The sequence below is a fragment of the Crocodylus porosus genome, unplaced genomic scaffold, assembly GCF_001723895.1.
Source record: "Crocodylus porosus isolate Cpor-Errol unplaced genomic scaffold, CroPor_comp1, whole genome shotgun sequence".
Classification (NCBI taxonomy): Eukaryota; Metazoa; Chordata; order Crocodylia; family Crocodylidae; genus Crocodylus; species Crocodylus porosus.
The window spans coordinates 1,624,100-1,636,785 of NW_017728938.1; the positions used below are offsets into that span (position 1 = coordinate 1,624,100).

General features: G+C 47.3%; 1 protein-coding gene across 3 annotated transcripts in view; it reads left to right on the forward strand.

Moving 5' to 3' along the window:
• PRKCD (protein kinase C delta) overlaps positions 1–12,686 on the forward strand; it is a 136,000-nt gene that overhangs the window by 59,408 nt on the left and 63,906 nt on the right. For all 3 annotated transcript variants that reach the window (XM_019547434.1, XM_019547433.1, XM_019547435.1), the window contains one exon: positions 8,110–8,246. In XM_019547434.1, the coding sequence (XP_019402979.1) occupies positions 8,132–8,246 (115 nt within the window). In that variant the 5' untranslated portion in view covers positions 8,110–8,131. The remainder of the gene's footprint in view (positions 1–8,109; positions 8,247–12,686) is intronic.

The window sequence follows — 12,686 nt, forward strand, 5'->3', positions numbered from 1 at the left end:
ACACACACACACACACACACACACACACACACACAAACACACACACACAGCCTCCCTGCATCTACTGCTGGGGGTGCCAGGGCAGGCCTGAGACCCCTGCGGGCAGAGTGCACTCAGCCAGGTGGATGGGATGTGAGTGGGAAGCGGTGTTCACTAGTGGGACAAGTGGGCGGAGCTGGGGCTAGGATCATGGGGTGGTAACGGTGTGGGCCCAGGGCAGAACTAAGATCTGCTCCCCACATGTCCCTGTGACAAGCACTGGTTCTGCAGTCAGGGGCTAGTCTTTGCCCACAGAACTGACACCTGTTGCAAGGGTGGGCAGAGAACAGACCATGGCTCAGCCCGAGCCCACACTGTCATTGCCTCACAATCCCAGCCCCACCCAACTGTCCCGTTCCTGAATGCCACTCCCCACCTGTCTGCAGACCTGTCATATCTGCCAGCTAAGTGTGCCCTGCCCATGGGGGTTCCAGGTCACTCTCCATGGAGGCCCCACCCTCACACTCTCTGGTGCCCCCAGCAGTGGGTTCAGGGCAGACAGGCCAGGGTGCCTGGACAGCAGGGCCAGGTCCAGTGGCAGCAGCAGAGACACTGGCAGCAGCAGCAGGAGTGGGAGGGCGAGAGAGCCCTACTATGACAGGGACAGCCCAGAAGCTTGAGAGAGTGCAGAGGAGAACCGCACGCATAATCAGAGGTCAGGAAAACAGACCTTATGATGAGAGGCTGAGAGCTATGGGACTTCAGCCTGGAAAAGCGCAGGCTCAGGGGTGATCTGGTGACCACCTATAAGTGTATCGGGGTGCTCACAAGGATCTGGGGGAATGTCTGTTCACCAGAGCGCCCCAAGGGATGGCAAAGTCGAACGATCACAAACTCCTCTGTGACTGTTTCAGGCTGGACATGAGGAAGAACTTCTTTACTGTCTGAACCCCCAAGGTTTGGAATAGACTGCCACCGGAGGTGGTTCAAGCACCTACTTTGAATGCCTTTGAGAGACATTTGGATGTTTATCTTGCTGGGATCCTGTGATTCCCGCTTACTTCCTGCCCCTGGGGCAGAGGCTGTACTCAATGATCTTCTGAGGTCCCTTCCAGCCCAAATGTCTATCAGTCTATGAAACCTGAGTCCGATGGCCACACCGCCTGACCCCATGTGCTGAGATAGAGTGGGTTGCACTCCACACTAGGCAGCACCTCCACACCTGGGGGCAGTGGGACTGACTGTAAGCACCATGGTACAGTGGTGTCTGGGCCAGGCAGAGCTGAGGGACTTGCCGCGGGCTGGATAGAACCACTTAGGAGGCCGGGTATGGCCCACAGGCCATATTTTGCCCACCCCTTTGCTACCATCCTGCAGAGGCTGCTCTCTCAGCTGTTCTAAGTGCTCCCATGTAGTTGGTGGCTGCAGCAGCTGTTATGGTACAAGCATTCTTGCTGGTGCTCCCATGTTACTGGGAGCACATGTAACAGCATATGCTATTCACTGCAAATATAGTACTTCTAGAAATCTGCTGCAGAAAATACCAGATTATTTCTGCTTTCATTTTCCACAACCATTCTCTGACCATGGGCTGACTTACCTGTCACTGGTATTTTGCATATCCCATTGAAAAGATGGGCCTTCCATTTTTGGATTTCTCAAGCTAAGAGGGACCTGGTCAGTACCTAGAATCATTGAAAGGAGAGCTGGAAGGGGCCTCAGAGGTTCATCTAGTCCAACTCCCTGCTCAAGGCAGGATCATGTAGGGATCAACTAAACCATTCTGGACAAGTGTTTGTATAACCTGTTCTTGCCACTACATGAACAACTCGCTCACTCAACTAAGAGGCACAATGCCCCAAAACACCAAGAACACCTTACCTTGCCAGAGGTAAAGCAGAGGGATAAGGACACTGTCAGTACCCTGCCAGTGAAAGGACAGGAAGTTGTTAAAAGTATTTGCAAGGGATCTAAGGTAGAACAGCATGTTCTCACTACAAAGGAAGGAAAAAAAATCCACAGTCCATACTGATCTGACTGTACAATTCCTTCCTTATCCCAGATAGAGCAAATGATCTGATCCTGACTTCTAACCAGGAAACCAGGATACTTGTTGAACAAGCTTTAGTTCAAGAACTCCCACTGTCATTTTTAAGCATGGGGATGCCGATACTTGAGACATGGTGACATTTCAATTAGAGCTGCTCTTGAAGCTGTTCTAATTAAAGTGCTGCCCTCCATCCTCAGAGCACTGTGATCTCTTCTCTCTATTTTGAAAGAGAGAGATAGGTGTGATCTCACTAAATTTTAGTTGGATATCAGCATTTTTCCTGCCAATGCAATTTCAGTTGACTACAGTGAGTTGTAGGATTGAAATAAGAAAAGCCAGTTTCTAACCTTAGTGTTCCACTGGTGTGAATACTCTAGACTCTGTTGTCTAGGACAGTTATTTTTTTTGTTTTAAGTGCTATCAAAATTGGGTCTACATTCTCTAATGGAAGAAATCAGAATTCATCGGTCTGCACTTAAGTATCATGATGTAATTTCTTTTAGGGCTGTGCAAAACACCATCTTTTCATTTCAACATTCATTTTGTCATTTCAAAGGGACAATGTTTCATTTCATCATTTTGAAGCACTGTCCCATTTCATTTCATTGAAACTGTTTCACTGTTTTGATGCGTTTCGACGTTTTGCCCATAGGCTATAATGGGGAATCATGAAAATGCCTAAAACTTTGTCATTTCTTGCCTGATTTGGATGAAAATTGCTGGGAAATTCCGCCCCTTCTGAGGGCATGAAGCCTGCCAAGTTTCAAGTAGGTAGGTGCAGTAGTTTCTCAGAAACTGCACCTCACACAGCAAAAAGCAAAACTCCTGACACTTGCCGGCAGTGGCAGCCTCCTGTCATCTGACGTGCAGATCCAGGGGCCCACACCCCTGGGAGGGCTGCGCTGGACTCCTTCCGGGGGTGTGGGCCCCTGGATTTGCAACAAATGACAGGAGGCTGCCGCCAGGGACTGGTGGTGGGCTCCGGGAGCTCAGCCCAGTGGCAGGAGGTGGAACATAGCCCTGGCTCTGCCCGCCTCCTGCTGGCAGGCTGCACTCCATGAGGCTGCAAAGCCGCTCAGAGCACAGCGTGGCGGTGAGAGGCAGGCAGAGCCAGGGCTGCGTTCTGCCTCCTGCCGCTGGGCTGTGCTTGGTGGGGCTGCAGAGCTGCTTGGAGCGCAGCCCTGGCTTTCTCTCGTTCCCCCCACCGCCACTGAGCTGCTTCAAAACTTGAAATGTTTCAAAACTTTCAGAATGTTTTGTGTGCCCTTATTTTTCTTCAGAGATGAAACAAAAAGCTTTGAAACATTTCAATTCCGCTGTTTTGAGCTTGAAATGTGTTGAAACAGGTTCAAAACAAAACATTTAGTGAAATTCCACACAGCCCTAATTTTTTTCTTTTTTTAATGACATCTCAGTATCTGAGCGTATCCTGTAATGCAGAGATGTCAAACATATGCCCCATGGGCTGGATCTGGTGCCATGCGTGGTGCACGGAACACAAGGGGCCAGCACAAGGCAGCGCATGCAGTCTGCACCCCAGACTCTCTGTGCGACATGTGGTGTGGGGTCCAGCTTGCATACTGCAGGCAGGCAGCATATGCCCCATGCCAGTCTCCTTGTGCTGCATGCATAGCGAGCCCTGGAGTTGGTGGGTGCTGCATATAGTCTATGGGGCTGAACTGGCTGTGTGCTCTATACCACACAGGGACCAGCACAGGGCACACACTGCCCATGGTGTGCAGGCTGGATTTGGTGTTGTAGGCAGCACAGAGGGTCAGTCCAGGGCAGTGAATGCAGCCTGCTTCCCAAACCCATTGCGCCACATGCAGTGCTGTGTCCAACCTTGTGTATCACATGCATCATGTGTTGGACCCAGACTTAATTAGCATCTGATTAGGGTTGTATAATTAATGGCTGACTCGCTAGTCCGGTGACCAAACAAAATGTTTTTTGGCCCGGCACTGGCTGACAAGTTGACCAGGGTGTATCTGTTACCGCCCAATCAACCCAACAATTAATTATACTATAGCTAAGTAAGGAAAATTTACACTGAGATATATAGGTACTTGAATGAAATGGTTTATTAAATATTCAGAAAACAGGTAAATATAACAGTACAAGTACAAAAGTAAACAATAGTAGGAAACCTCTGGAGTCTCACCAGACGTGAGGGCTACGGTGTACCTCCACGGTACTCTCGCTGAACCATCCAGTAATCTAGCTTCAGAACAGTTGCACATCGTGCTCCAATCCAACGCTTTTCTCTCACCACTCTTTTCCTCACTGCCACATACCTCATAAAACCCACCAACGCTCACAGCACATTCATACACAGCTGTGCACCAACGTACCCAGACACACACTTACACACCATCTGTCAATCAAAAGTCCCTTTTATATGAGTTGTACAGTCCATCTACCAGACCTCTGCACTTGGCTCATGGGTGTGCACATGACATTCTCTATCAGCCTCTGTATGCTCTTGCACATGCTCTGCAGGTACCAGGTCAAATAAGGGTCATTGACTGACCTAATTAGAACCAGGCATTCCCAGTATAAGCTCAGGCCCAAATTTCACCTCCAACTCATGCACTGGCCCCAGGGGTTGCTGTGCACATAGCCCTGAGGGCTGGCACAAGGTGTGCATTACCCTAGGTGCATTGTCTGGACCTGGTGCCACACATAGCACAGAGGGTCCAGGGCATGAGCTGCATGCAGTGCCTCAGACCAACCTCCTGTGCTGCCTGCAGCACTAGGACCCAGCACTGTGGGCACTACACAGGTGGCGGTCAGTCCTGTCCAACCCACAGACTGGCCCAGCTAGGCTCATCTGGTCTACAGGACCAGATGAGTTTGACAGCCCTTCTCTGCTGTATCATCAAAAAGGAGACTTCATGGACAATAACACGATTGACAAACTACCTTTGTATGATGGCTTGTACAGAACCCTTCCTAATATATTTGTATTCAGAATCTTATGCATCATCAGTAGTTTAAGAAAAAATGCAATTAATCATCTCTTCAACTGTAGATGTTTTGATGCTTTTAGTTTCAGTCCTATTATTCAAAAGCTCCATGATTCCTTTCTGAATTTGGTCTTAGTCCGGGGTGGGCAATTATTTTGGGTGAAGGGCTGCTTAACGAGTTTGGGCAAGCTGTTGGGCCGTATAGGTAACCACGCCCTTTGACAGTTGACCCTCCCACTAGTCACCATATTGGGACCAGAAGTCCTGCACCCTAACCCCTGATCTTTGCCACCAGAAGTCCGTCTCCTTGCCCCCTGAAATACTCTTTTTAGGAGGGTGGTTGGCATCTTAGAACCAGAAAAAAAACCGAATTGTACGCTAGAAGTCAAACATCTACTATAACATTTTAATTTGATTACAAAAATATTTGTCATGATTTGTGTTTGTGTACTATAAGTAGAAGGGATTGCATAATAACTCAAAAATAGTCTCACTGTGTGGGGGGAATGTGGGGTGCGTGTAAGGTGGGGTGTGTGGGAGAGCATAGGATATGTTGGGGGTGTGTACATGTTGGTGAGGGTTGTGTGGGTATGTGAGGTTTGTGGGGTGCTGTGGCTCCCCACACTCCCCCTCATGGCATGCAGCCCCTGCTGCTGGCAGCAGCAGTAGGCAGGGGGGCTTAGGGAACTTGTGCCTGGTGCAGAGACTGGTGTCCAGTGGGGTACGTCTCTGAGCAGTGCTGCACATGGGAGTGTGAAGCGGAGCCTGCCTGGCCGCCTCTGTCACAGGCTCCATGCAATTCACCTGCAGCACCCACACTGCCATAGGGGAAGCCCTGCTGGACTCTACAGGGAAGTGGGGGACAGGGCTCCCTCAACTCCAGATAGTCTGGGAACCTGTGTAGCATGGGGCGGGGAAGGCAGTGGGCTCCACTGTGGGGCTTCCCCCTCTGTGAGTGTGGGAGCTGCAGATACGTTGCGGTAGAGGTGGCAGCAGGAGCAAGCTGGGAGCTGCGGGGCCGGGCTGGTTCCGGCTGCGTTCTGTGATCCCAGCTTTGCAGCCAGGAGCTAAGTGGCATGCTGCCGCATGGCCGGCACATCCTGGCAGTTTGCTGTTCCTGCCTGCAATGCTAGAATCAAAATGCAGCAGGATCCAGCGCCCCCCCCAGCTCCCAGCTTTCTCCTGCTGCTGCTGGCCTTGACCCCTGGGGCCCCATGCTAGCCCCCGCTGCTACTCCTCCCCCCCCCATACCTGCAGCTCCAGCACCACACGGTTCTGGCTGCAGGGCTGGAACCATGCAACGCAGCAGGAGCACCATGCGGCTAGCTGGAAACGGCATGGTGCCAGCTGGGTCTTGCTGCACCGGCAATCTTCCCCTCCCTCCACCCATTCTTATCTGAATTTCCCTTTCCAGCAGAGGGAGGTAAGAAGCAGCCCTGGGCTCCTAGGTGAGAAGCTTCTGCTTAGGTAGGAGCTTCTGGATGGGGGGGAAGGGGTGCGGCGGGCCTTGCTGCTGCTGCCGCTGGTTCCTGCCAGTAGCTTCCCCCTGAGTCCTACTGCCCCTGCCTCCTGTCATCTTTGACAGGCAGCCAGGGCCAGAGAAGTATATTTTTTTTAAACTTCTTTAATTCTGCTTTCTGCTGAGGGCATTTAACAAAGCGAGAAAGTAAATACAGACTTGTGATACATGGGCCACTTAAACAGCATATTCATGTTGAAAGAGCTGCAGTGATTACTTCGCAATGCTGAAGGAAAATATTAACCCCATCTCGGTTGTCTATGAAAGTTGATGAACAATATAGATTCAGTTCCACACTTTTAAAAACAGAGACTGTATTAAACAATACAAGCTGTGTCCTTTTTCCATTTGACTGCCATTGCAGTTGCACAATGCTGCACCTTCACAAGACTGAATAATAATTAAAAACATATTTTGTACACTATGAACAAAATCCCATCTATAAAAGTAAGGTTTTTTCCAATTCTGTTTGATCTTTGTACGTGGAGAGACATGAAGGATAGGTGAAGCAGATAGACTTAAAGAATCTTCTAAATGGGAGAAAATGTTCTTAATGGTGGAAAGGGGAGGGGCTATGTTCTAGCTAGGACCATTAGTTTCAGCAGGGTAAAAGTTTCCTTGTATTGTCCTTTATCCACTTTATCTAATGACTGGTAAACCCAAGGGGCAGTGGCTGAACTTAAAAAGGAGCTCTGGGGAAGACCCTGAAGCAGGAGTATAATTAGGGTTGGGTGAGAGCAGTATCCATCTTGGGTGCCAAGTTAAGAAGGGTATCAGATTACCCCCCATCTTTGCAGCGGTCACACCCTAGCACCATAGCCAGGCAGAACAATTTCTGGTTGCTGTTGTTCCTGCTTTAAAAGCAACAACTGGAGGGTTGCCCCAGGCATCAACTCTGCTTATTACACCACTACTCTGGATATAACCTAACCTGAGGTGTTATAGTTAATGTACAGGTAGTAAGAAGTGAAAGATGGGCCCACAATCCAGATCTCCTGCTTCCCTGTTGAAAAGCCATTGTGGCTAATACATAGAGGGACCTGCTTCTTATAATTTTTTCTGTGACTTACACTCAGGCATGCACAAACATAGCCAAGTACCTGCCTGGCCAGTGTGTATTGTACTGTGCATTCTCAGACTACACACGCAAACACACACAATTACACATTCAAAGTGCAGAGGTAAGTGTGAAAAGGCCCAGATATGCAGCTAAAAAGCTGCCGGGCAGGCACACAAAAGGAAATAGAATTCTACTCTAAGAGACAATATTTAGACAAGTGCAGCTACAGATTGTAAATCCACCACTATATTTCGTGGAGGTTCTCTTAAATCTTATCTCTCAAGCAAATATTTTTTCTTGTCATATGTAGGTTTGGCTTACTATATTCTGATCAACTTATGTTTACGTTCTCAAAAATGCCCCCAAATTTTTACCATGCAAGTTTTGTGCCCAAATCAACAAATTTACACAACTGACAGGCTCAAATTTAGATACTAGATCATACTGTTTTGACATTTGAGGAATCTTGTGACTGTTTTCTTTTTCTTAACCAATTTTTTTACCCTAGGATTTACATTCTCCTTTATCCACCTAGGTGTTGGCTGGTATTGTGAGCAATGGCTCCATTCTTGCGAATATCTTTCAACTCATTTGAGTTGGGACCAGTGGAGAATCAGGAGGAGCAGCTACAGCCCTTCTGTGCTATAAAGATGAAGGAGGCCTTAACAACAGGTACTGTAATGACCAGACAGGACATTTCTGATATAACATTTCTGGACAGGAATGCACTCTTAACATGGAAAGCAGAACTCAAGCCTGTGAGTTACAGAGCAGTCTTATTCTGATCCTGAAGAGTTCTTAAGCAAGAACTGTACTTTGGGAATAAGAGTAGTTCAATGAGCGTACTCATTTTCTTAAAACAAAGCCTAGGCCTAAAGGTTATGCTGACTCCAAGCCAAAGCACTCAGCACTGTGTAAGATTCAGTTCACTGCTACTAACTTCCTCCTTCTGCCCAGAAAGAAATGTAAGTGTCAGAATTGTTTGCTCCCTTTTATTGGGTGTTGGTAATAAAGTAATATACGAGCATTTGCAAACCACTGTATATGCAAAAACAGGTGTTAGTGCTTATAATCCTCTTAAACAGTAAAATGTACTTACCTGAAAGGTTGGGGAGCACTATAGGGCTAAATGCTGTTTCACCTTCATGTACCTACCAGTGAGAGGTTCTTATATCTGCATAACTGCAGCTTTTGACATTTGTACAGGGTTTGGATTCCATTTCCTCCTAAAAAGGCTACATAAGTGAACCTACTGGAAGTAAAATGAACGAGGCAGCGCCTACAGGTCTCTCTCCTTTCAGCCCAAGATCCTAATGGTTAATGCACTTGCCTAGAAAGTAGGAGGGTGTGGGGGAGGGGGTTGAACCTATATCTCCCACTTCATAGGAAAGTACTTTAACCACCAGGTCTTTGGTTAGGTGTGGCCAATATATGGTGTGGGTGCCATAAGTGGCATGGGCAGCCTCTACATGGCAACAACAGATCAGGGAGGGGATAAGGTAGTACAGAGTCAGACAGGTAAGGAAAGAGAAAGCAAAGCAGAAAATCAGGCAAGGAACACAGGACCGGGAGCAGAAAGCAGAGCAGCAGATCGTAGAGGGGAAGAGGATTTAAATGGCACTTGGAGGAGAGTGCAGGGCTCATTTGTGACAAAAAGGTTGGCCCCCAAAGGGTTTGGCATTGCAAAGAGCACCCTCAAGCCCTCATTTTGAAGTTGGCCCCATAGACAACTAGGAAAGGAAGATATGCTTGATGAGAGGAAGAAAACAAGCCACCCTCTCCCTGACATAATTTAAAAAAAAGAAACTGAAAATGGTAGGATGACTCTTTTTTCAGTATTTTTCTCTAAAGCTATTCTTCACTGATGTCAGTGCATTGATTTGCACACAGTAAAATCATTGGTCATTTATAGACTTTACATTTTCCTAGGTTTAATCTGGACTGTTGCTGCCACTGTATACATGTGGATCTCTGTAGTCTGAATTAAAATTGGCTCCGGTCCAAATTAACTAATCCTCACTGAATGAGGATTAAAGTTAAGGCAGATTAGGACATCTTGAATTAGAAAATATAAACTGTATTAATTAATATGTATATACTGCATTGCTTTTAGGGAAAACAGTCCTTAGGAACCCAGGTAAGCATTCCTTAGGAATGCACATAAGCACTGCATATATCAGTCCCCTCAAGGGAAACTCAGTTGGGTTTTTGCAACACAGCAGAGACTATCACGTACAAAGTAACACTTTCACAAAGTCAAATGTGCCAACAAATCCTCACCAATATAAGTGTCCTGACTAAGTGCCCAGCCCTGCCCAAGCACACAGGCTACTGGTCTGTGATCATCTATTAACCCTTACTTCAAATTGAAATTTGATTCAAACCTATGACATACATCAGATGACACAGTTCAGAAAACAGTGAACACATTTCTACAAACAGCCATTGATGACAAGACCTAATAGTATGATTTAGCAACAAAAGTAGCTTGATTGGATTACAGTCTTGCCAGGTCCAGGCTTCTCCTTCAGTCATGAACATTTTCTGAGAATATATATGCAAACTATTAATTAGTGACTTTCATGAAAATAAATTTTATAAATATTGTATAACATAGGTTTGGTGTAGTTTTTTTTCTAGAAGCCTTTATTTAGTATTTTAACATTTGTATTCTCTCAGAACACTTTTTGTAACATATGGATAGAAATTTGAGAAGATGGGAGTGGGTACACACAGTCCCCAACCAATACTACCCACAGCCCTGGAAAGAGCTTCTCTGTATAACCTGCTGATGCGTCTGCTAACCTGGCTTGCCTGACTTTTGATTAGCTCCAATAATCTTCTCTTTCAGATTATCCAAGGGAGTGCCCGCTGTTGTTCTGGTTGTCAGCTATTGGGGCCAATTTTTAGCATCAAATGAGCAGGACGGTCTAATAGTTTTACAATGCAGAGGACTTAGATTCAGTTCTTTCTCGTTCATCCAAGGCCCCTGCTACATAACATATATTACATAATTAACTGGCTAATTGCACAATAAATTTAGACCAGCCACACATTCAAAGAAATTAAAATGCAATAAAATGACTGTCCAGCTATAAAATTAGAATCATAGAAAATTAGGGTTGCAAGGGACTTCGGGAGGTCATCTAGTCCAATCCCCTGCTCAAAGCAGGAACATCCCCAGCTATATCAACACAGCCAAGGCTTTGTCTAGCCAGTAGGGCTGTGCGAGTCTTCGGATAGTGCTTCAGATCCAGAGAAGCTTTGGACACTTTGGCATCTGAAGCAGCATGTCTGGATCGAAGCACTGGCTTCATTAGGCTTTCTGAAGTGGTTTGGAATTTCCAAAGTGGTTTGGAAAAGCTTCGGTGCCTCTTCGGAGATCTGGCCATAGGGTATAATGAGGAAACAATTAAATCTATAACTTTGTTGTTTTCTGTCTGATTTGGATGAAATTTGCAGGGGTTGTAGCCTCTACAGAGAGCCTGAAGCCTGCCATGTTTCAAGAAGATCGGTGTAGAGGTTCAGGGGAACTGTACCCCAAATTCCTGAATGCAAAACTCACATCACGTGAATGTGTTACAATGCAAGGGGGTGGCAACTGCAGGGGTAGTAGCCCCTGGTGAGATCACAGAGCCTTCCAAGTTTCAAGGAGGTAGGTGCAGGGGTTTGGGAGGAACTGCACCTCAAGCTGCAGACAAGCGAAACTCATGACATGGGTGACATTGTGTGTGTTAAGGTGCAGCAGGGTGAAAGCTTCAGGGATGGTAGCCCCTGCTGCGGCCATGAAACCTGCCTGCTGTCAAGGAGATAGCTGCAGGGCTTCTGGGTTCTGGGGCCTTGCTGGGCCTTCTGTGGCTGCTGACAGGCAAAACTTGTGACATGGGTGCTTGTGCAACTGTCTGTCTGTCTTGGGGCGGGGGGAACCTACTGCAGGCCTGGCTGCTAAGCTACTGTGTTACCAGTTACCAATCAATCATGATTCACTCAGGGACCAGCACAATACATAACTGCTAATTAATGTAACCAGTTAATTAACATTGATTAACACCTACAAGACCACAGCCTAAGGAGAGGAAATAATCAACACAGACAATCAACTGCCCCAAGACAGAGACAGTCAGTTGCACAAGCACCCATGTCATGAGTTTTGCCTGTCAGCCCCTAGAGGTGCCGGGCACCAGAGCCCAGAAGCCCCAACACCTATCACCTTGATAGCTTGCAGGCTTCATGACCTCAGCAGGGGCTATCACTTCTGCAGTTTTCACCCCCCTGTGCCCCAAGACAGAGACAGACAGTCTCACAAGCACCCATGTTACAAGTTTTGCCTGTCAGCAGCTAGAGGTGCAGGGCCTCAGAACCCAGAAGCCCTGTACCTATCTTCTTGACAGCTGGCAGGTTTTGTGGCCACAGCAGGGGCTACCATCCCTGAAGCTTTCACCCTGCTGTGCCTTAACACACACAGTGTCACCCACGTCACGAGTTTTGCTTGTCCACAGCTTGAGGTGCAGTTCCCCCCAAACCCCTGCACCTTTCAACTTGAAACTTGGCAGAATTTGTGGCCTCACCAGGGCCCACCTCCTCTGCAGTTTTCACCACACTGTGGCTTAACACGTACACGTGACATGAGTTTTGCTTTCAAGAATTTGGGGTGCAGTTCCCCCCAAACCCCTGTGCTGATCTTCTTGAAACTTGGCAAGCTTTGTAGCCTCACCAGGGGCTACCATCCCAGCAAGTTTCATCCAAATCAGACAAAAAACAACAAAGTTATAGATATTTCATTGATTCCCCATTATATCTTATGGCCGTATCTCTGAGGCGGCTCCAAAGCTTCAGAGCCATCAACTGGATCAAAGCAGAAACCCAGTCTGGAGCTCCAGATTGGATCCCTGGCATCCGAAGCGGCTGGATCCGAAGCCGGATCAAATAGCTGCCTACTCACACAGGCCTACTAGCCAGGTCTTAAAAATCTCCAAGGTTGGAGATTCCACAACCTCTCTAGGTAAATTGTTTCAGTGTTTTACTACCCTCCTAGTAAGAGGTTAGCTATCAGGAAAAACTAAGGGGCAATGGTTTCAAGTTTCAGCAAGGGAAGTTTAGGTCGGATATTGC